The sequence below is a fragment of the Pseudoliparis swirei genome, chromosome 12 (genome assembly GCF_029220125.1).
Source record: "Pseudoliparis swirei isolate HS2019 ecotype Mariana Trench chromosome 12, NWPU_hadal_v1, whole genome shotgun sequence".
Classification (NCBI taxonomy): Eukaryota; Metazoa; Chordata; class Actinopteri; order Perciformes; family Liparidae; genus Pseudoliparis; species Pseudoliparis swirei.
Window position 1 is genome coordinate 10,917,892 of NC_079399.1, and position 24,354 is coordinate 10,942,245.

General features: G+C 40.9%; 1 protein-coding gene across 1 annotated transcript in view; it reads right to left on the reverse strand.

Annotated features, from left to right (window-relative positions):
• Positions 1-11: 11 nt before the first annotated feature.
• Positions 12-24,354, reverse strand: part of otofa (otoferlin a) — an 80,893-nt gene continuing 56,550 nt past the window's right edge. The window contains 38 exon segments of the mRNA XM_056428458.1: positions 12-192; positions 605-705; positions 1,091-1,269; positions 1,371-1,612; positions 3,913-4,011; positions 4,257-4,345; positions 4,425-4,567; positions 5,080-5,240; positions 5,549-5,719; positions 5,905-6,032; positions 6,150-6,287; positions 6,371-6,505; positions 6,598-6,743; positions 8,211-8,286; positions 8,376-8,504; positions 8,628-8,657; positions 8,860-8,930; positions 9,621-9,783; positions 10,000-10,161; positions 10,234-10,353; positions 12,585-12,746; positions 13,458-13,592; positions 13,927-14,051; positions 14,322-14,514; positions 14,867-15,019; positions 15,227-15,343; positions 15,974-16,064; positions 16,412-16,512; positions 17,555-17,675; positions 17,782-17,968; positions 18,112-18,220; positions 19,682-19,905; positions 20,702-20,888; positions 21,856-21,970; positions 21,972-22,040; positions 22,291-22,450; positions 22,605-22,689; positions 23,983-24,045. Of these exon segments, the coding sequence (XP_056284433.1) occupies positions 12-192; positions 605-705; positions 1,091-1,269; positions 1,371-1,612; positions 3,913-4,011; positions 4,257-4,345; positions 4,425-4,567; positions 5,080-5,240; positions 5,549-5,719; positions 5,905-6,032; positions 6,150-6,287; positions 6,371-6,505; positions 6,598-6,743; positions 8,211-8,286; positions 8,376-8,504; positions 8,628-8,657; positions 8,860-8,930; positions 9,621-9,783; positions 10,000-10,161; positions 10,234-10,353; positions 12,585-12,746; positions 13,458-13,592; positions 13,927-14,051; positions 14,322-14,514; positions 14,867-15,019; positions 15,227-15,343; positions 15,974-16,064; positions 16,412-16,512; positions 17,555-17,675; positions 17,782-17,968; positions 18,112-18,220; positions 19,682-19,905; positions 20,702-20,888; positions 21,856-21,970; positions 21,972-22,040; positions 22,291-22,450; positions 22,605-22,689; positions 23,983-24,045 (5,061 nt within the window).

Sequence of the window (24,354 nt, forward strand, 5' to 3'; positions counted from 1 at the left end):
CTACCAGCGCATCAGGCCCCCAGCATCTTCTTGACCAGGTAGCCAGGGAGTGAGTAGAGGAAGACGCCCAGCATGAGCAGCAGCAGTATCAGGCCCAGGACCTTGAGGATCAGCCAGCGGTAGTTGTGCCAGATGAAGTAACGCATGGCCTTCAGGGGGCCCAGAAACCACATAAGACTGGTGTCCGGGCGACTTTGTGGAAGGAGGTAGAGAGAAGGAGAGAAGAAGGAAGGCAGGAATGCGGATGGAGGCAAAAACAGGGGGAAATGGAAAGGATAACGGGGGAGTCGCATGCAGAAGGGAGGGGAGACACAGAGGGAGACAGTTGAAGAGATGGTAGGAGGAGAAACGAGCGTGAACGTGTCACAATGCCTTTTGAGTGCAGAAAGCATTGTCATCAATCACATGTTTATCAATTATTAAGTCCTGATTGATGGGGATTTGTAACATTTGATTTCCAGCTTTTTATACTGTGAGAATGATTTTCTTGAGGAGATTTGAAGGACAGCACCACACAACCATCCTCTCATTGTATTAGTGAAAAAGGGTGTGTGTGTGTGTCAGAGTTATAGATACATATTCTGAATAAACGTTAATATCTTACTTTGGTTTCTCCAGTGGATCCGGCTCATTTCGTCCCAGCCCGACAGGACTTTTCTCCGCCTCCTCTGCTGTCACCAGATGAAACTCAGCTTCTACCTTACCCTGCAATGACCGCATGACATGCCATATATCAACATGCATCAATGAGCTAGATGCCTTGAGGATATTAATACTATCGATCTAGTTCCCTGTTCTGTCTCGACAGACGAGACACTGCATTCATCTCTACAGATACAGTCTTCTTCGGACCCCTACGATTTATTGGACCCACCATGTTATTTATTGGTTTTATTATTCTTTGTTTACTTACATTCCTCTTTATACTGTTTTATTCAATACAGATTCGACTCCATTGGAGGCAGCTTTCTAGCCGCTGTTTTAAAATGATTTATGATGTAATTTCAAGACGATAATTTCCCGTGTGGCGCCAAACTGCAGTTGTGACTTTGGTCGTGCTGTCGGGCTCAGTATTTGACGACTCACTAACCGTTAGCTCCATCTCATCGTTCTCATCGCGGGCGACAAACGGCCACCAGCCCTTGACCCTCTTTTGTTTGAAGATAGAAATGGTGGGCAGCTCGTGCTCGTTTCGGATCATGTCAAGGGAACACTGCTTGGCCGTCTTGGCGCCGCGAGGGAACCGGTTTAGGTCCAACTCAATCGCACCTGTGAGCGGTGATGGTCAAAGACAAGAAGGATGGTGATACTTGAGCATTTTTGTTGTGTCAGATCAGATGGAAAGTCGTGTAATTGTTCAGGCCTCTCACCCAGGAAGTCATCGGCAGAGAAGTGGTCGGCGTCCCAGACCTGCAGCGTGAGACGAGGAGGAATCTTATATTCAGTCTCATCCCAGGAGAACATGGACTCTTTTTTAGAGATCACGATCTTCTCCTCAGCCATGAGGTAATCGAAGGGGAAGACGAAGCGCCAGTTGAAGTTGCCCTCGCCAGTCAGGGAGTGATAGTGCACATCTGTGTCCTGCTTGTCCTCCTGCTGCCCTTTCAGCCATCTGCAGGAGGCACCATAGATTAGAGTTAGGTGGACCTACAGGGTCATAGATGACTGATAGATTGTTTTATTTAGTCAGTCATGCACTTCTAAGTTCTATTAAAAGGAAATTGCAATTTTCTGTCAGTTACTGAATACTAATTTTGTTGATTTACACTTGAGCATAGGACAGGTTGAATGTACCAGTCTGCCAACAAGAGAGATGATGCTAATAGGTCATAATCAAAACATATAATGTGGCTCCCCAAAAGCAAATCAGATTAATGTATCTGCGAGAAAATGACAAAAACGTAGTTGAATGATACATAAAACCTGATTTGACGTTGGAGCTTCACACTATTTTCAAAGCCATGCACAAACAAAGCCGCAAACATGCCATTAGTGAAATTTACCTTTAAAAAAAATGTAAATAAAATGTTCATCTTTAGTGTCTGGATGCAGATAGCAGAGGATCAAAAGCTATCATCAGTCTGTGAACTACTGCATCACGACGAGGGATCTGTGTGTCAATGCAGACAGTTTGGACCGCGACTAACTCGACAGCTCTGCGTGAGACCTCCATTTCTAAAATACTTGTCCGATCCTCCCTGTATTTAGGATCCTCCATGTATTTCGGGTGGTTTGAGGATGGTACCGCGTTATTTACAGTCCTGTGTTGACAACCATGGATCAGCTGACGGGAAAATGTGTTTGATTAAGAGATAGATGCAGGAGGGAGGAGGCTCTGCAAAACACTGACACTAACGACTTTAAACGGGAGTAGAATATCAAAAGACATTTTGAATTTAAGACTTTTCACAAGCAAACCACAATTACGAAGAAGTCATTATTAATAGCTGCATTTCATTTAGGTGTCAGTTCCTGAAGCTGGTATTATTGTGCATACTGGATTGCTTACTGGGGCATTCTGAATGAAATGAGAAGGATTAATGCTATTAGTTACCCCAGTGCATGTTGTATTATTTGTTGATGGTTACATTATACTGCAAGCCTGTAAACATTTGCTGCATCTTCCATTTACTTTAACAGAGGTCCTATAATGAATGAATTAAGGCAAACATTCCCTATTCACAATATCTTTGGGGGGTTCAATATGATGCAAATTAATTGGACAAAAAGGAAAATGTAACTGCACTTTAAAATGTCTGCCATGAAAAGGGCAGTATTCAATTCAATTCAATTCAGTTTATTTGTATAGCCCATAAACTGAGTATTGGGACTAGTGTGCAACATGACAATATTCTCAAAAACATTGGAGCTGTCGTGCTGCCATGCACATTCTTTACTGATGCACATGCAGTAGCTCCAAACACCTTCAAATTGAAATCACAAATATATTATTAGTCTGCATATAAAGTAATTTCAAGTAAAATCTACAATACAGGACCAAACCACAAACATTAAATACACTTGACTTTTGAAATTTGTAGTTTGACAAACAATGAAATGGTAGTTTAATAAAATAAAATGATTATTTGACAGAATAAATAATTGTAAATGGTAGTTTAACAAACAAAGGGAAACAAGTCGGTGAACAACAAATTATTTTGACAAAATAAAAAAAAATTGTTTTCATTACAAAATTGTAGTTTAAGTAAATTAAATAGTTTTACAAAAAAAGGAAATTGTACTGGATTTAAATAAGATATAATTGCAGTTGTAACAAAAAAGAAAATGGTAGTTTGACAAAAAAATAAAACTGTAGAAATATATAAATTTCTCTACGACTTAATCGCTTTTATCTATGTATTTGTTTCAATCTTAGCATATGGTGGGTTATTTTGGCATACATACAACTATGATCATGATTGTACTCAAGTTGTTTGTGTGGTTTGATTCTGACTGAACTCATTTTTCATTGGGCAATAGTTTTAAGCGTGCTGATTGTACGATTTTAAGACAAGCAAGGTTGCGTGCTGGATGGAGAGTTGAGACAGGAAGTGAGAAAGGGAAGAAATAAATGACTCCCGGAGGAAGGAGGGGAGGTAGTTGTACGAGCCATGCGATGGAATCGTGTGTTTACCCCCTGACATAGATGTCAGACATCTTCTCTCCTGTCATGAAAGCATCGTCCTCTAGAATTACGTCATCAGTGTTCCAAATAACAACACGAAGCTCAAAGCTAGACAGCGTCAGAGCATTGACCGGAGGAGAGAGAGAGGAGACACACCACAAACACAAACAACACAAAAACGCACAGAAAAAAATGGAAACAAAACAAAAAAAGAATGGTTAACTCCTAAAAAAAAAAAATACACACCCACGGGACGAGGCTTGGTCGCCGCGTCCCACTGTACCTACCCCCTGACAAATATGTCACTGGACTTTTCCCCAGTGAAGTAATCATCGTCCTCCAGTATTACTTCATCTGTATTCCAAATAATCACCCTGAGCTCATATCTGGTAGGGGGGGGGGAGGGGGGAGGAAGGAACACACAGTTGGACTTATATTTGACAATAAGTGGAGAGCTAACTAGTAAAACAGACTCACCATAACTTAAGCTGGGGATAAAACTACGTATTCTGTTGGAAAAACTGAACTTTAGACACTTCAAAATCCAATTTACAAATATCTTTCCCGATTAAATCTGTATTGGATTTACAATTATCCATAGTTTGTCTTGTTTGCTCCAGCCGGAGCCTACCTCTTAGGTTTCCGTGGTGCTGTGTCAATCGCAGGTCCAGGAGCAGGCATGTTCATGGGAAACATGTCCACCCACATCTCAATACGGCCCTTTGAACACACAAGAACAACATACAGTCCAACCATCATTTCTGTTGCATAACTCCAGACAAGCGTGGCTCTCTCCTACCTGCTCGATGCCGGGTTTGTCGGGGTTCAGCAGTGGTCTGGTCTCCACGTGTTCAGGGACGAGCTTGCAGCCCACCCTTGGAATCTCCTCCCAGTGGGTCAGCACCGTCAGAGCCAAATGCTCCTCAGTCTGCTTCTTCAGACCTGGGATATGGACAAGAACAAAAGGGAACGCGAAAACACACAGACACACTCACAACTCAGACGTTTACAGCCTCATGTTAATGTAAACAAATACATAATGTGTATAATATATATATACAGTATATATGTATAATATATATATATGTATTTAGATAATATGTTAGATTATTGCCTTTCCATCGTTTGTAGGATTAACATATGTTCAATAGAAGAGCAAATGTCAAAAGTACAGTTGTATTATTATTATATAAGAGATATTGTTTTTTTAATTATTCATCGGTAACAGGGAGGAATTGAAAGAAATGACAAAATAAAAATTAAATGTAAACAACCAAAGCAAAACCCACAAAAATAACAGTAAATGTCCTCGGAATAAACTTTTAAATCAGAGACTACTAATCACTTCTACATGGTATTAATTTGGTATCACAATTAACATTAAATAGTGATGTTTAATAATTTGTTTAAAGTTTACAATTTACAACAGTTTTAGGAGAAAAATGCAGCCATACCATTTTCATCCTCCATCTCTGTCGGTCCCAGAAATATCCGATTGGCCACCTTGACTTTGCCACCCGGCCCATAATGAGGTCTATCAATCTTGCCGTCCTTACAGAGCTTCGTCAGAATCTGACTGGGCTTCAATGGATCCCGCCAAACGTTGTATCCATGGCTGACCGTAATTGATAACACAGAGGTAATTGAATTTTCTGAAGTCGTCTTCAAGCCAATCAGAAAGTGATTAAATGTTTCATAAATATAGAAGAATATAGAAGAAATAGAGAATATTCATGCAAATCGGGCAACAATTGGGGCTTCGAATTGCCTCCACAACATAATGTGTCTGAATAGAACATTTCTGTTATTACTATTGTTTATAAACTTTTATTTTTAAGTACACTAAAAAGGACTGTAATTAAACTCAAATTAATCATTAAAATAACTCAAAACATATAAAGTATAAAAGACCAGGCTGCTCACACAGAGTAGTTTGATGAGATGCCACAGGTGGCTCTGTATTTGCTGTAGAAACGATTCTCCAAGTCAATCTTTGTCTCTCCGATCAAGTCGTCAGTGCCGACCAGGTCCCAGTCGTACACCGACACCGTTAGCATGGACTCCATGGGGAATGTGGCCTCAATGTCAAAAGACCTGAGCACAGACAAGTAGAGGATAAACAAGTGAGAACAAGAACCGTCCTTAAAGCAAATGTGAGAAAGGGCAACAGATTCAGGCTCGTTCAGAATATTGTTGCAATAAAACATACTCTTTATTCTCCTGCACTGACCGACACATGACAACAAACTGAAACTGAACAAAGCTAACTATCAACTTACTTGCCAAATACAGGATTGAGCTGTTTGGAGATGTAGTTCTCTTTGTCCTTGACCTCTGACTTGCCCAGCTTGATGACGACATATGGATCAGCCTTCCCATTGATGTCCGCAGGATGAAGATCTGTCGCCTGGACCAAAACAGAACCGGACAAAATCAGAGAAATATTTGTCAGTTTCTTTTTATTATGATGTGGGATTTTTTTTGTAACTGCCGTATAGATTCAAATGAAGAAGAAGTCACTCACCCTGACCACATAAACGCGGACAAGTACGTTGATTGGATCGTTGTGTGGGATGCTCTGGAACATGCCCATATTAGGATCGAACCCGGCCTCTCTCGTGATTTCCTCAGACAGAGGTAGCTTGTACATACATAACGACCCCTGGGTCACAGAACACAGGAACAGAGTAAAAGACAAGCTAATGACTTATTTCCAGTCAGTAAGTTTAGGCGGTTTCTTCCCACCTTGAATCTGCCAACAATCCTGTCGTCATCGAGAGCGTGTTCGTCGTCATCCCCGGCCTTTCCTCTGTACAAGTTGAACGTGTGAAGCCAGTCTTCAAAGTTTCCGTACTCAATCTCCAGCTCCTTGTTGTACACCTGCAGAGGGAAACAAAGACATCAAGCGTTTGTCTCTGCGTGTCTATTCGTGTGTGCCGGTTTATTTTTCTGAGTGCGAATGACATGCTCACCATCAGCTCGTCAACTTTTGCTTTCACCGGTCGTTTATCAGAGGCGTCTGCAGCCTGACTCTTCTTCTTGTCCTTGGAGCTCTTCTTCTCTTTGCTCTTTTCTTTTGTTTTGGACCCTTTCAGAATAAGGTCATCAGGTTTGATATCTGATTGGAGGGGTGAGTGGAAGTGGAGGTGGACAAAGTAGGGTTGGCGTCATGACGAGGGGCGGCAGGGTTGCGCGCGACACGTGTCACTCGACATGAAAGCTGACCGATGTGTTTCTCAGGGTTGAGTTTCCCTGAGCTCATGTCCGTAAAAGAAGGAACATGTTCAAATGTGGCTCAAAGAACCAAACACATCACAAATGTTAAATGTATTTGACTTTTCGCGTTACGTAACACCACCGTATTATAAATCTTATTTTTGTTGATCTGCAGTGATTTAATAACCAACTGCTCCAGTGATGTGCAGGTGTACCACAGACCAGTGACATACTACTGGGTGTGGTTACGGTGGCTCATGATGAACTAAACTCGTCAGTACAGCTGGCTGAGGAGAGCTTCTCATCGTGGAGTTACGCTTTGGGGTGTAAGACAAGAACATGTTGGAAGGTCATTTGTAAAAACTGTGTATAACTTGCTCTGCCGCTGTCTAACTTTATGTAGGATATTCGAATATGCATCATAATACATAATAAATGGGTAAAATAAAAGAACTTTTTGAGATTCTCAGAAAGCGAGAAGTTTGGCAGAGACCAGAGGATTTATGGGTCATGTATTCATTTGTATATGTCACAAACACTATCTTCTCAATTGTTTACAGTTAATATCAGAGTGTGATGTTGTATTTGACAATATGTATTATTGTACTGCATCCTATACCTTTAAATACGTTTAATGCTGAAGGGATTGCAGTCCAACAGTTAATAATGTATGTAAGCATGTTAGTGTACATGTTGTTTTATTCAGTGGATCTTTATGAGTCAGCTTTCATGTGGACTGCAGAGCTGGGAGGTCATGCTGATGTAGAAAATGGTCATGAATATGATAATGATTGACAGTTTAAAGCGTGGTTGAATGATGAATCAATGGGAGCAAAGAGACGAAGAGCAAGAAGCACATCACCATGCTTTGACTAAAATCACTCCCTTATTCACTACTTCCTTTACAATAAAACCCCTGTCGATCACTCTCTTATGAGTAAATAAATTGGTATTTTGAATATTCGTCATGTGTCGCATTGTATTGTGGGATTGTTAACAGAAATTACACCATGTCCCAAATCTATACAACATACAGATTCTGAGCATATTTGTACTATTTTAAAAGGGATAGTAGAAATAGTGCACTATAATCTACGGTAACTAGGGAGTGATTTAGGGATCAACCATAGGGCATTGATTTGACCGACGTAAGACTAAAAACTAATTTATCTGCGCCACCTCAGGGAGTGCAGTTGACATAACAGATCTGCATGTCCTTCATCCTGAGGACTCTCAACTCAAAATGAATAAACAACTGAGAATTATTCTTTAAAATGTGAATGTAGAATCCCGAACTTAAACTTTAATATGAATGACATACGCGTTAAAGGGGAATCAAAGCAGCAGACAGCTGATTTGGACTCAGTACCTCCTGCCTCCGCAGCTATCTCCAGGTCCTCTCTCTCCTCCGCCTCTGCCTGAGCCGCCTCCTGGGCTCTGAGTTTCTGGAGAACCGGGCGAGAAAATGCTGTCAGGCTAATAGGACTTCCCTTGTGAGGGCAAAGACAGAAACATAATAATAAAATAGACATACCTCCTTCAGTGTCTCTATTGAAGCAAAATATTTGGACCACCAGTCCAGCATTCTCTCATCGGTCTCATCTTCTTCCTCCACTCCCTTCTTTTTCTTCTTTTTCTTCTTTTTGCCAATCTCCTCCTCGGTCTGTTGAAACAGTTCAAAAACATTAAGTGATCATCAGTAGCGCCGATATAATGCACAAGGAGGCCCCAGTTTAACTTCAGCACATTTTCTCATTTCCAAATTTCCATAGGAACGATTACTCACCATGTCAACTTTTACAACAGCGTCAGACGTCTACGACAGAGGGCGTTACATGAAACAACACACGGGTTAATACACACCACGCAGGATGCAGGAAGGAACGTCACATGTACAGACTAGGCCGGTAAAAAGGACTGGACGTAAAGCAGTGCTACTATTCACATATACAAACACACACATTGTCCAATAGAAGTTGGAAGGCAATGCCCTACAGTGAACTCGAAGAAAAGCTTACGGCGTCTAACTTGACCACCGTGTCCATCTTTCGGACCAGAGGATCCGTGTCCATGTTGACGAGGATGTCACCTGCAGGGCGAGAGAAGGTGCGGGAGGAAAGGCTGGGTGAGGAGCGAGGCTGGGAGCCGCCGTCGGTGAGGACCATGTAGCCATTCATTAGCTTAGCTGGAGCGAGGCCGAAAGGCAAAGACGGCAGGCGGCAGGAGGAGAGGACAGTCAAGGACATGCGAGAGAGGAAAAAAGGGGACGGATGGAGGGAGGACACAGGCAAGAGAAGTGGTCAGAGCGGAAAAGCAAGCAGAGACATCAGCAACATTAATACAGAATGAACATTCATCTGACCCGAGAGCTGAATCAGAAATATTTAAATGTCATTCTTGAAGTTTGTTATAATGATGTGACAATATCCTGGTATTGTTGCAGGAGCCCTGTCCAACTGCCATTTCAAAAAGGTTAAAACGAAGTCTAAAAATGTGTTTTTTATAAATGTTTGATGACCTACACATCTTCTTTTTTTTAAGATATAAAGGAAAGCCAGAAACGACAAACAAGTGAACAAAAGAATATCTTCTACATGGTTCAAATGTATTACTGTTTATATATATAAGAATAGAGACTGAGTGTAAAATGTAGAGACGAAATACAAGCTGGTAATAGAAACACACAAACACACAAACAACATCCCACAGTGAATAGACTTCTCACTAAAAGTAATACAATATATCACAACAACAAACATATTATAATGAGTGTTAGCACCTGCAGTGGCCCAGTTGCTGGAGGTCTTGTCTGGGGTGCTGTAGATGAAACGCCTCAGGCTGCTGACAGCGTGCGACCCCACCAGGGTATAGCGGCCAAATGCCCGGCAGTCCACCACCCGGATGTTGAGAGGAGGGTGGAGAAGCTCATTCTCTGGAAGGTCCTGGGGACAAAATGAAGACATTATGTTGGTGAGGTAGCGGAAAGGAAGGAAGAATAGTTTGCACTATTCCTGAAAAAGGTTAGAATATGTATTTTAGTTAAGTGAAGGCAAGCAGACTAATTTCAAGTCAAGTTTCATGTTTATTTAAAGAAACTGGGTATAATCCAATATTCAACGTTGTAGGGGGTTTTAATGTAAATTGACAGCTGTACTTACCACTTCAAACCATTTGACCAAGGTGCTGAAGTTTGGGTTTTTCTTGTAGTTCTGGATGAGGACCGACTGCACACCTCTGCCTGCACATTCTATGTCCACACGAGGACGATCCACCTGAGCCAGGTTAATCCTCTTCAGGTCCCTTAAGCCCCAGAACAAAACCTAAACCGAAAAAAAACTGCATTAGGCAGAAGGGGAGATTTAAAAAAAGAGATCTGGAGGTTAAGATCTCACCTCGATGCGATAGCGACTCAGGATGGGTCGGATGCCCAACGGCACAGGCAGAACGGGTCCACGCTCCGAGTCTGTCGGCCCTTCGACTGGAGGAAGCTCGGCTCTCCCTCCTTGACCAATCTAATGAAAGAGGAGAGAGCAAAAGTAAAGCTCTCACTGATAGGATGCAACGCTTCTGTGATTTCTGTTTTGTGACCAGACCACTTTTCTTTCGTAAAGTCTTAATATTTGTATTAATTCTGTTTTTTCTTAGTACGACAACTTTGAGGAAATGCTGAGAAGGCAGAGGTTAATGTCATGTTGGTAGAGATAAAAGTTAACAGAGTTACGAGTAAGACAAAGTGGGATGAAAAGAGAGAATGCAAGAAAAAAGCACCTTTATTTGAGGAACAGCAAAGTTATGGACAGCGATCAGAGCTCGCCTAATCACCTCCTCATCGAAAGGTAGCTGGAGGCCGCAGGAGGAGGCACAGGAAGGAAGAAACAGGAAAATGGATATTGCAAAGGAGAAAATATTCATTCATACATATACAGGACTGTCTCAGAAAATTAGAATATTGTGATGAAGTTCTTTATTTTCTGTAATGCAATTAAAAAAACAAAAATGTCATGCATTCTGGATTCATTACAAATCAACTGAAATATTGCAAGCCTTTTATTCTGATTTATTGCTGATTATGGCTTACAGCTTAAGAAAACTCAAATATCCTATCTCTAAATATTAGAATATCATGAAAAAGTATACTAGTAGGGTATTAAACAAATCACTTGAATTGTCTAATTAACTCAAGACACCTGCAAGGGTTTCCTGAGCCTTGACAAACACTCAGCTGTTATAAATCTTTTTTTTACTTGGTCTGAGGAAATATTAAAATTTTATGAGATAGGATTTTAGAGTTTTCTTAAGCTGTAAGCCATAATCAGCAATATTAAAAGAATAAAAGGCTTGCAATATTTCAGTTGATTTGTAATGAATCCAGAATGCATGACATTTTTTTTTTTAAATTGCATTACAGAAAATAAAGAACTTTATCACAATATTCTAATTTTCTGAGACAGTCCTGTATATATATATATATATATATATATATATTTATATATATTTATATTAGTGGAAAGGAAGGGAGTTGACAAGGTGTCACAGAAGAGACATGGAGATGTGAATATTTAAGGGAGGACAGGAAAGAAGTAATACAGTGATTCTCAAAATAGAAAATGAGTACGGGAATCAACATGAAATTACTTAAATAAGTTACTGTAAGGCAGAATTTACAATAGATAATAGAATTTTTTTTTTTGAATTTTCAAGCTAAATTCCTATTTAATGGGACGCTGGCAAATTGTATTATAAGACGGCGCTACATAATGGTTACATTTAAATATGTATACTTTTAGCCCCCAAAAATACAATAAGACATAGAATTTTGTTTTCCCCTCTAAATAAGTTCAACACCAAAGAAACAGTGTGTAGCATTTAGGGGGATATTCTGGCAACAAGGGAATCATACTTAAGTATGATATATTTCATGTATAATCACCAGAGAATAAGAATGGTCATGTGTTCATCCCCTTAGAATGAGCAGTTTATAACTAGTTTATAACTAGTGCTCTTCCTGGAGCCAGCACCATGTTTCTACAGCAACCAGGAACATAAAAACCAAACACTGGTTCTGGAGAAGTCCATTCAGGTTTCAGCCACGTAGTTCTCCTCCGTGCTCGGTGAAGAAGCTTCAGCTGGTTGCGAGCTGCAACCTGAACGCTACATGTGTCAGATCCTTCATCTATGATTCTTACTTTGAAAATCTGCAAAATGTCAATTTTTTTTAGCTCAACTTCCCTTGGGAAACATCAATAAATGAAAAAAAGAAATTCCAGAAATGTAGCGACCTTTTGCAACCCGGACACGAGACATAAGACAGCATGGCATGTTTACCCTGTGATCGATTGTACATGCTCTCTATAATTAAAGGCCCTGTGTGGAGTTTATGTGGTGCTATGGAGAAGTACTTTTGGGCGTAATAGTGTTTTGTGTGAATAGTCGAAGCCTGCAGATAAACATTTCTACCAATAGATTCATACTTTTCAACAGCTAGTGGCTGTAACACACAGAATGTAGTACCAACAAAGGCCGGGAAAGAGAAGAACATATCTATCATTTTCCGTTTTCATTTCTCTTGTTCTCTTCACTTTATAACCAAACCAATCTGTACAGCAGTGACAAGGAATCTCTCACGGAGACCCTATGAAGTTGCATGGATGTGAAACATCATGTATTCATATGTAAGTGTTAATGTGTGTGTGTGCATGCACATGCAACAACATTCATTCTCTCGTGTGTGTGTTCTTGTTACCTGCAGAAGCTCAAATGCAGCCAGCAGTTCCCCAGCAGTGCAGTTCCCTCTGTAGATCTGGTAGTACTCCAGCTGTGGCGGGAACCTCGGGGGGCCATAGTACTCGTCACACATCTTGAGGGTGGGCTTCGCAAACGTGCGACCTATGAACTCTGCCTTGCCCTGAAGACCACATTGTGACAGCAGGCAGTCGAGACAATCAGGGGACAAGGGAAGGGGAAATTAAACGCGGTGAGGGAAGTGCAGCTTCCAGGCCAGCCACTTGGTGTCAGTGTTGGTTTAAAGTGATGGAAAGTTTACAAAATGTGAAAATTAAGGGAAGCTTGCAGCAAAAACTCAGTCTTGTATAACACTAACAAACTAACTGACTAAAGATTACAGTAAAATATAAATTTTTTAGTCTATATTTTGTGGTTGAGTAGTGAGAGGCAGATTTTCAACACCGCTCCGAGAGTACACACTTGAATGCTCCTGCAGCTACAGTGAGAGAGGAACAATGGAGAAGGTACATGCATGTTTGTTCCAGAGCTCATCAGCAGCTAGGTGAACCTGATAAGTCATGCTTTACCAGTGAACAGTCATCAGCAGCTATCAGAACATCGAATTCAACACAGCCTTTAAAGTAGGACGACTAAAGCTTTCACACTCTATTCAGCCAGCGCAGCATGAGCAAGGCCAGAGGTCAGGTGAAGGGTGGGGTGGAATGAAACACAGGTGTACAGACAGTCAGCACATGAGGGAAGGAGAGGCAAAGGACTTTTTAGACTTCTTTGCTCAAAATAAATGCTTTAAAACTGCTCGACAAGTATTGACGCATCTATGAATCAGTGTTTTAATGATGCATCCATTCAGTCACAAAGAGTAAGATCCTACCACAGTGTCCTGGTCATAGAGTTCAACTACAATGATTGGAGGGTCATCTCTCAGCTCACTGGCCTCCCCGAACAGCTCCACATCGTCGAACACCAGCAGCTGGTCCCAAGTCGGGCAAAGAGTCTCGCTGAGGACCTGCAACACACACATCACATCAACTTTTATTGACACACGCGCACAAATCAAGCCACTGCATATAACCCGTCAGTGGGCAGCTACTACTATACAGCTCCGGGGGAGGGGTTCGAGAGTTCAATGCTGTGCTCAAGGGCACCTCGGCAGTGCCCAGGAGTTGAACTTGCACCTCTTCAGCTACCACTCCACGCTCAGTACTTGGTCCAATTGCCGAGTGCCCACGCACTGAGCGACTGCCGCCAATATCAACTGAGTTAATCGGATCATCAATGCAACACTCGTTCAATTCACACATTCAAAACAAACAATGTATGGATGTCATCCATGGTCCTACCTCGGTGACCTGGCTGTATGTGGAGAAGAAGACCCGGGCAAAGGGATCCGACAGGCCGCTGTTGTCTGCAGCGAACAGACTGCGGGCCTGGTACATGTGAGCTCTCAGCTGGAACACCTGCTTCACTGATGGACGCACACACAGAGCATCCCGTTAACGGACAATCAAAACTCTTTGTTTGCAATCTCCTCTAGAAGTTGGAGAAGTTAATCACTAAGGGTAAACGATCAATGGGAGTTAAATGTTCTTCGTGAGTTTGTTTTTGTGCTTTTTGCCTCTAATTGATTTTTGATTTTCGAGTTAAAACCGACTGATTAAGAGATCCCTCAAGTGAATGAAAAGTAAATCTTCTTTAAAACATGAATGTATTCAAACCTATATATGTAAGAGCTTACTGTTGTAGACCAGGCTGATGGGAGGTACAGATTGAAGACCCTGGCCCATTTGACCAGATTTGATCTCTTCAAAGCCATTAGGCAGCCCATTGAGGAAGTCCTTCCTCTGCTTGTTGAGGCCGAGCCACAGATACAACTCCAGCTTAGCCTGGACGGTCCAGCCTGCAGGACCGAACCCCTTCTTACCGGGCAGCTGTGGGCACAGAGAACAACAACAGGGGACTGCATGAACACAGGACAGGACATATGACAGCACATCCTTTCTTGTATTATTCCAGCGACTCAATCGTTGAGCATGATGCAGACAATGTGAGGAAATCACCTCATTGAATTTCAAGTTCTCTCGAGGCAGCCGTCATCGATTTACAAGCCTATTTACCGTCATCCTTGTCAGTACTGTATCTTGTACATTGACTACTCACAACTACTCATCATTTCACATACAATATTGAGCGGTGAATCATTTACGATGGTTGACAATGAGCAACGTGTGTTTTAAGGACTAACAGTGTTTGACTAAGAGGAGCAGGAAGAGATTATTTCACCTTGAGGAAGACAGCTTTGACTTTACCACAGTCCTTTCCCGTTTCCTCATCCACTATGGAGTAGAGGATGTCTTTGGAAGGAATCCGGGCGTAGGCGATGCGCTTGTTGTTGCTCTTCATCCAGATGAAAACATCTGGGATGCTGTGTTGGGGCTGGACAAGATAAATAAATTCGGTCGATTGATAGGTGATCAAGCACTTATTCAGAGTTCTTTAGCCAAATATAACGTGCTTGAGTTCTTTCACGGATTTGACAATGCTTATATACCGTGTATTGAGTCTGCATTCATATTTCTAGGCCCTCATTCTGTGTCAGCTCTGAAACTGAAATACAGGGTTCGGGTTAGAGAGGTACACTACCTCGTCTGCCAGGAAACGGAGCTTCTGCAGGAAGTTCTGCACCAGCTTGAGTTTATCTCGGACTGTGTTTTTCTTCACCTGAGTTCGGAACTGCTTGGCCTGCTGGCCCATGCTGTCCTGAAGATTACATACACACATAATGTACACATCATAGCTGGGGGCCTATCTATAATCAATATAACCAACTGCATGAGTGGATTATCTTAAAAACATGACTGAACAGAAATTCTAGGCACAAGAACACATTTCTAAATGCTATTTTTTCGAGAAGAATACATAAGACAAAAGACAATACAAACTGTTTGGTCTATGTCTAACCATGTCTGATTGATTGGGGTGGATCCATTTAAGAATGTATTGAAGTTGGTTTGCTAGTGAGTAGTGAAAAAAATGTGGAGCTTCAAGTCCTCCTTGTTTTTTTGTTTTTCGTAAAGTGGCCAGTTTAATTCTTGGTGTCGAGAACACTTTGTAATATCTTTGCATTTTTTATCTTGACGCTAATTCAAAAGTCTACTTGCTATCAAATACAAACTTGAGATGGTTCTGAGAATGTGGCAGCATCCCAAATGCATGCAAATGTGGGCAAAGAATTATTGAAGTTATTCAAAATGTAGAAAAATAAATGTCTCCAAACTATTTACTCACTCAGGCGCTTGGCTTACAATCTGAACAGCAGCCAAATTGATTAATAACAGCTTTATTTTGTCCTCTCTCACCCTTTCTATATTTGAGAAACATAAACCATACCATCTCTCTCATGCAGGACTTGAGCCGCTCTCGATCCAGTTTGGTTCGGCCTGCCTGGTTCAAATCCTTGTTAGCCAGAATCACAAATCGACTGGAAACAACCACAAGAGGATGACACATGAAAGGGACGCGACTCTATCACTTATTGCTCTGTGATTGTCACCATGACAATGATAATGTCTTTTAGGGATGCCTCAGTGGGCTGCTGTCATCAGTTGTTTCTAAGTCTTTATGAAGCTGCTAGTAGTCAATAATGTGCATGTTTGAAAACTTTCAACTTTTTAAACAGCATTAAATACATAATTGTCTAATGAGCACTATACAGATTTATGTCTTACAGTTTCTCAACATCAGGAGAAACTCTCTGTATCTGCGCTGACCACCGAGTCACAGATGTAATACAAGACCATGACAAATGAGTATGTATGAGTATCTTGCCTGCAGCCGACACTGAGCTCCTCCAGCACTCCCCTGAGTCGGCGCTCTGGAAAGGCCTTCTCCGTCTTAATGATCTCCTGAACATCATTCAAACCCTCTTCCTGCCGGGACACAACAATACTGTTACGGTTGGTTGAGTTTACAAATGCGAAATGCCCCATATCAACATACACATACTACTATGGTATACTTTAACAGTATTTATAGACATACACACATTTCTGAACACAACTGTAGAGGATGGAGTGGATAATCTATCTGTGATAAAAACAATACAACTTATATTTTCTAATATGTCTATCCCTGATGTGGCATTTTATTATACTGAATTAATTTTTTGCATATTTTTAGACATTGTAGCAACATGGTTCTGGGGGAATCCATACATCTTAAATATAACAACAACTATGAATGGACTGCTATGACATTTTAAACAGACATTCATGGTGCCCAGAGGATAAATCCTATGGACTTAAATTATGGCCGTTCATGATGCTCGCATGATTTCCCCACTACTTTGGTTCATGACTAGAAACCTGCCAAACTCCCATCGGCTTCAGCTGCTTCAGCATGCTGACCCACTATACTAAAGCTCCTAAGCGGGACTTTTTTAGCATTGCTACTGTGAGAACGTAAGCATGGTGTAAAAGCCAAATGTGATAAATAAATGTATATCCTTTATATGTACACTGGGTGGCGCTGTTCTGGGGTCCTAAGGACACCTATATCAATCAGGTGAATAATTAGTGATGGGAGGTGTTGGATCCCGGAAAGGGAAAGGATTTTGACCGCTTGCTGCTTGTTGACCCCGGATTGCAAATTAATGAACATATATTCATACATGAGAACGTGTCGGAGGGCCATGTCGGCGATTAAAGGGGAAAAAAAAAAAAACAGCGGTTGACACGAGCGCGTCAAAAAGATCTATCCGGAGGAACTAAGGCCTCAGTAGCCCAAGTAATGGACGGGGCTCCTTTAACACATGGTAATGTCTGTAACCACCTGAATACTGCCTCTACACACTGCTACTGTAGCAGGACTATAGACTCTGAGTGTTGTTATGACTGCTATAACTGCTTCTGAGTTAAGTTAATCTTCCCATCTGAGCAAAGCGTTGCATATTATTCATAGGTGTATACTGACCAGCTTGTCAGCGATCTTGTCCATCATGTTGGAGTTGTAAAGTCGTCTTCTCTGGTCCTGCCACCAACTCTTGATGTACACACATGGTTTCTTTTCAAAGTAGGGAAGATGGAAGTAATTCCTATAAAGTACAAAGAAGAACTTTGTTAACAGTCGAACATCCTAGATTGTTACAACTGCTTTCTAAACATCCTTGAACATTGCCCCTGTGACCCTTGACCCCTGACCTGCCGGTGATGACAGGCTTCATTGGAGGAGTGGAGGAGACAGAAACCAGGTCCCCGTCCTCGTCCGCCTCGTCATCACTGGAGTTCTGGATGAGCTCGCTCTCCTCTTCTTCATTCTCGCCATCTTTCTTCTTCTTCTTTGCCGATGAAGGCTTACTGATACCATCTATCTGGTTGCCATAGTTCCCTGTTAGCGGGCAGAACATTTCACATTGTTCTGGGATTTGCTCGATTATGGCATATTGATTCTTTCTGTCACATCTCTCGGATGAATTGTAAAAGTGTGCAGTGCAGGTCAATATTAACGAGAGGAAGAAAAGGTATATTTACCTATTGTGATTTCAAAACTAATAGCTTTGTCACCAATCTTCCTGTCTATCATTGTGGCCTCCAGGAAGGAACCAAAGAGGAAGAACTCATCTATTTTCCCAGTGGCGCTCTAATGGAGTGAGGAGAAGTGCAATACATAAATCAGAGAAACATTTTGTTGGACTGAGACGTAGTCTGTGGAAGAATTACTGCATCTGCTCTTTTCTGTAATTCTCTGCACACATAAAGTCTACCTGCCTCCTCTCTGAATTAGTGAGACACTTAACATATACTTTACATTTGTAAATACACTAATTTACACCCTATTTTCTGCCCTATGATGCCGTATACATATTACTATGATTGTTATTAGAATGTGAATCAATATTCATTATTCTTTAAAAAAAGATTTGCAAGGTAGCTTATACAGCTTGGTGTACACTGCTTAGCTGCAGATGAGTTATTTTACTTTTTTACGTAATCAATAAAGGACCCAAATCATAACACATCATATGAACGTCTGTTCGTATTATGAATACTTAGTGTCATCCAAATAAAGACCATAACATTTAGACACTTCTTAAAACAATTCCATTTCCTCAAAATGCAATAACCATACAAAACATTAAAGCCTCCTCGTTATCATATGGACCGTTAAAGGGAAGTCAAATAACATTAAATTAATGAAATATCACCTCAAACATGTTTTAACTTTAGGGCAAGCCCAGAAAATATTTAGCTGCAATAAATGGGACGATCCAATCACGATTGGTCCATCTGAAAAACTAACTGGACTACCATAAATGGACCAGAGCCAGCTCATAATTATCTGGACCAGAAAGCGGATATAGTTTTTTGTTACGGGTCCGAAGTGAAATGGGTATCTCCAATCCTGGGAATGATCCCAAACCATTGATGATCACATTTGACTTTGTCTTATAGATGACAAACGGTGAATGAAACAAATCTCAAGTTGAATAGAGGTGAGATGCATTAGTTTATTTACAGTGTTTCTCATCTATTTGATTAAATTAGAAATCTGTCTCTCCCTGAAAGCAAAGTACTCGACACTTGGCACCGAGTAACGCTGGCGTGAATGACTGAGGTTCCCAGGGGACACATTTACACCAACAGCCTGGAGGTAAAATAGCTGGCAAGCCGACCCCGAGGCAAAGATCTAACGTTTCTTATTTCACTGATGAGAAGTTAACTACACACTATGGTGGATTGTAGCATTATACTGTTTATTGTAGGTCAGGAGGTCAGGAGAGGTCAAACAGCATGTCGTTAACAGCTTTTTTGTTGTTGTGTAAGATCATTTAGTTTTAAGTGATGAAGTTTGAGGAACATTTCAACATATCTTCTTACAACAGTTTGCATATCTTACAAGATTGTTTTGGTGCATTTTCCTACAAATGTCCTGCACAACGAGTGATGAGTGCGCCTGCTGTTCAGGCAACAAAACCACAGTAATGAACCAGTCGATGAGTCAAATAATACTCCCCTCAAATAACATAATAGCCTCTGTCTTATACACCAAAAACAATATCCAAAAAACCACTTTGCTGTTCCTGCAGTCAGGTCTTGTCACCTCTGAGATGTTGGAGACACTCTCCATCTGCACCTCAGTGGAGCTCATGAGCTCTGGTGAAGTGGTGTCAAGGATCTCCACAGAAATAGAGAACAGGAGACGGGCTCTGAAGGACACGCCTTCTCCGAGACCCTCATTCAGGTCCTGGTGCTCGTCTATCAGAGTGTACTGGCGGGTGGAACCGTACATGTTGACCCAGGCTGGACCCAAGGTGGGCAGGAACCCTGGAAAAGGGAAAATAAATGTCTGTAGGCGATGCCGTGGTCATCTAAAATAATGCTTTGACAATTACATTGGAGGTCTTTTAAAGTGTCTACATCCCAACTATCAAATGCTGGCGATTCCCACCCCTGCCCAGCAAAACAGAAACAAACAAACAAACAAACAAAAAGCCAGACACCACCAGGCAAGTTATCACATATTCGTTTTCGTTGTCATCCCAAATCTTGTTGAACTTTTCATCAGAGCCATTTCTTTATAGCAAATTGTTGGCCTGACACCACTTGAAGGTTTACATTATTTTCATAAGACTTTTGCCTCAATTTGAGTATTGCTTTAAGCTCATTGCTGTATGGTTTACTATGTTGTTTTTTTGTCATTATGAGTTTGTAATATTTTGAGTTTTTGTAAATTTGTATTCTTGATTGTCTGATCGATAATGGTGGACATCACTAATTATGTTTAAATGAATATGAATAAAAAGAAAATCCAGTCACTGCTAGAAATGTGACTGTATCACTTTGTGGGGAATTTCCTCACAAACATTAGCACAATTCTTCATAATGGATATTGTTCTTTGATTTAATATATGCTATTGTATGTATTGATTGCAAGTTAGTCTGATTGTCATCCCTTAAATTCACACAGCCATTACCAAAGGGTCAGGTGGGTCATGAGGTTCGATTCACACAGCAAAGCTAATCACCACATACAGTAAAATATGAACTCGTTAAAACTGACTAATAAATATACCTGACAAGAAATCAATGCTCATGAGACCAACTGCGTGTGTTGACCTACCTTTGTCTCCATCATTTGAGATTTTGCGGAGGTCAACAAAGTGGGTTCCTATGGCGACGTCATTGACCTTATCCGAGTCTCGTATCTGGACCTTCAAGCGTTTGCAGAGAGGAGGGAACAGCTCTGTGAAGACCACCTGCTCGTTCCAAATGGGTTCATAACTGCTCCTCTGGACGGAAGTCTTCCCCTGGGGACACATGAAGGAGTAAGTATCGAAAACAATCACATGTGTTGTGATCAGTCATGTGGCTCTGGTCCTTATGTTATAGTAGATGATACTGTTGTTTAAATTATAATACCTTTAAGGGCTCTATACTACTTCATTGGGCCCTCTGTCCAGTAGCACATTGGAAAACGTTTGTTCAGGAGTAGATGTGAATGGCTTAAAAGATAGGTTAGCATTTTTTCAAGTCTGTCCTAAAACAATACTAACATGCCTATATTTAAATTGAAACAGTATTTATTTAATGTAATTGCTCATATTGGGCATTAAGAGATCCCATCTTAAGCAATTTCAATTTGAGAGATGAAGGATGAAATCCACACTTCTCCTTTAGTGTAAAGATGCATTTTGACATTCCGCAAAAGTAAAAATGAAGCTTCAGCAGTCTGAGTTTGACAAATCAAGTGGCTATCTTTCAAAGTTGCAGTCCTCTAATTACAAAAGGTACTGTCCCCCTCCCATGTGTCGATAAGAACACCCTGTCCTTTGAAATATTTCCTCATATTAGCTTCAGCCTGTACTTGAGTATCTTTTGCAGGAAAAGAAGGATTTTGCATCGCATCAATTACATTGAAGTCTCTTTGGGACGAGATCGCTTTGCAACAAATATGGACAGCAGCAACCAACAACCCTTTCAAATTCCACATGGACAAGGAATTATGATATTAAGTTGCACAAAACAAATATGTGACCCAATCTTTCAGATGCCTTCACTACATTACTTACTCGTAGCCTGCTCCTCAAACTCTTTAGATGCATAAATCTCCTGAATCACCAGCTCATAAATGCTGGCTGGACAATTTAATGGAAAATGTTAAGCTTATATGTGAGATAATTGGATCACATATTCTAGGGGAGCAAGAATGATCCCCCAGGGAGGAATAACCCCACTAGCAAAGAATAAGTCATTGCAGGATGTGGACGGAGTTACTTTCTGTCCAGCAAACTGCACTTGAACGTAGGGGTCCACCAAGTCTCTGTTCTCTCCTATGAAGGCCTTCTTCACATTAGCCATGAGACTGGTGTTCATTTTAGGAAGCCCCTCCGCGGTAGATCTTCACATAAAACCTCGCCCACTGCCTCTCTGCTGCAATGCCCTCTGGGAGCAGGAGGTTCCTGGAAAAAAACAGCAGGACAAAAACTCATTCAGACAGGATTGTGGAGTTATTAACTACATTCAAGAAGATTGTAGAATACGCTTTTTAACCTTTAGTTATGGTATAAAATACTCACATATTTGAATTCCTATACAGTATATGGAATAATCTGCACATATTGACATTTGTTATACCACTTTCTACGAGGAAAATTTCATATATACTTCAAAATCCATTTAATGTGAAACACACCAGGAGCAGCTTATTACCCCTCTATGTCGTCTTCATCGGTCTCGTTGGCCTTGTGCGGGGTCTTGATGTTGTCGCCCTTCCCCACCACGGCGATGTCACACTTTATATATCCTTTACACCCCGCTGTTACGTCATCAAGATCAGACAAGATGGACCACTTGTGATAAAACTGATGTTCTAGGATAGATAGCAATCAATTAGTTAATAACTCACAGCTGTTATTGCATCCAGTCTCACTTCACAATGAACAAAAGGACATTTTTAAGTAGACTATACATGGATGTAATGATCAGTTATTATATTCAGATTGGAGCTACAGCTCGTAGTTTACCAGGCTGAGAGTAAACAGTCCCTACATCCATCTTGAAGGTTCCCACCAATGTCCCACTTCGAAGAAGATTTTTAGAATGAATAACCTATGGAGACAGAATTGAAAATGAAATGTTAAAAAAAGGCACAACAGTATAGGAAAGATTAATACATTATTAAAAAGTGTGAGTGTTAAAGAAAGACAGATTGCTATGGAATTCATGTTTAACATGGGGGGCTGCATAGTGTCTTGACCATTTTCCATTAAAAACATAACATAATACAACCATAACTACGCTCTCAGATCATTACTTATGTAAATGAATGCAGATTCTGATTGATTATTTATTGTCCTCTTTAAAGATAATTTGATTTCACAGTGCGTACACAAAAATAATCTCCAAAACAAGGTATAAACAAAAGAGGATCATAGCAACATACACACATTACAGTGTGCCCAGGCAGTTATGGCTGATGGCATAAAACTCCTCCTCACGAGTGTTGTTTGTTTTGCAGATTGTTGTCTGTGTCAGCAGCCAGAGGGGAGAAGGGTGAAGCTGGTTTGAGGGCGGTCGTGTGCCGCATGGACGGTGCTCCGCGAGGTGTCAATGAGGGCTAGCAGATTGGGGGAGGGGAGACCAATTCTTCTATAAAATCAAGCTTTTTATGACTGGTGAGGGGGAGTGTGGTGATGCCACAACCGCCAATATAATGTTATGTCTTCACACTCATATACTGAAGGATGGTAATATCTTCTCTTCTCTGTACCATGAAATATTCAATATAATGTATTCTGAAAAAGACTATTTGTTTATCAATCATTCACCACGTGTTGCCTTGATGTGTTGAAGACACAGAGTCGTAGTGCACATGCAAAAAGCACGAAATGGAAGTGTTTTAAATCGCAAAGTTTAAACGAAGATGGATGTGTTTGGGGAACAGTGAGCATATGACTGGATAAACACGATTTGGATTATACTGCACGAGACACTGCACAGAGCGTTTGTAAATGGTTGTCTGATCTACTGTAGTGTTTCTATTGTTGAACCTGGCTTTTACTTCATTATATCGAGACTTCTCTCAGTTTTCGGACTCATCCGTTCTCCCTGGGATCATGCGAGACAAAAAAAGTGTTCTTCGAGTATTCAAGGTGGACCGCTGTGAGCAATTGAAATGCAAATGATATTTTAGGGGTGAAGTTTTCCTTTGAGGAGGAAGATTATTTTCACCATTAAATGTTTCCTCATCAAAACATAACATGTTTTTGAGCTTTATGTGCTCTAAAATAAACCCTAAAGCATTACTTAACATTACCATGTACAAAGACATGTACTACAGTGTGAAACACAGGTTTGTTTAGCAGTACTGCAGTGTGTACCTTTGGGGTAGGGATTACTTACTGAGAGCTTGATGATCTTATCAAACATGACGTCAGGAGGGACGTGGAAGTCAAAGACGAAATACTGCATAGTTGAGAAAAAGGGTTAGCCCATTAAAACATATTCCCTTATGCTACTGGATAACACAATCTTCTTCAGATTTGCTCCGGCAGTAAAGTGTGCGTGGTAACTTTGAAGTTCAGAGAATATCAGTGCAGAGTTCAACGAAGGAACGGAGGGAACGAACTGAAGCATCATCAGATCAGCTGATATTGAAGCCACATCATAGCTCGAGCCCCTCAAGCTTTCCAGTTATTGTACAGACTTCACAATTCACAACAACTCCCAAAGGAATGTCCTCATAAGATCACTTTGCAGTTCTTCTTTGTTTGA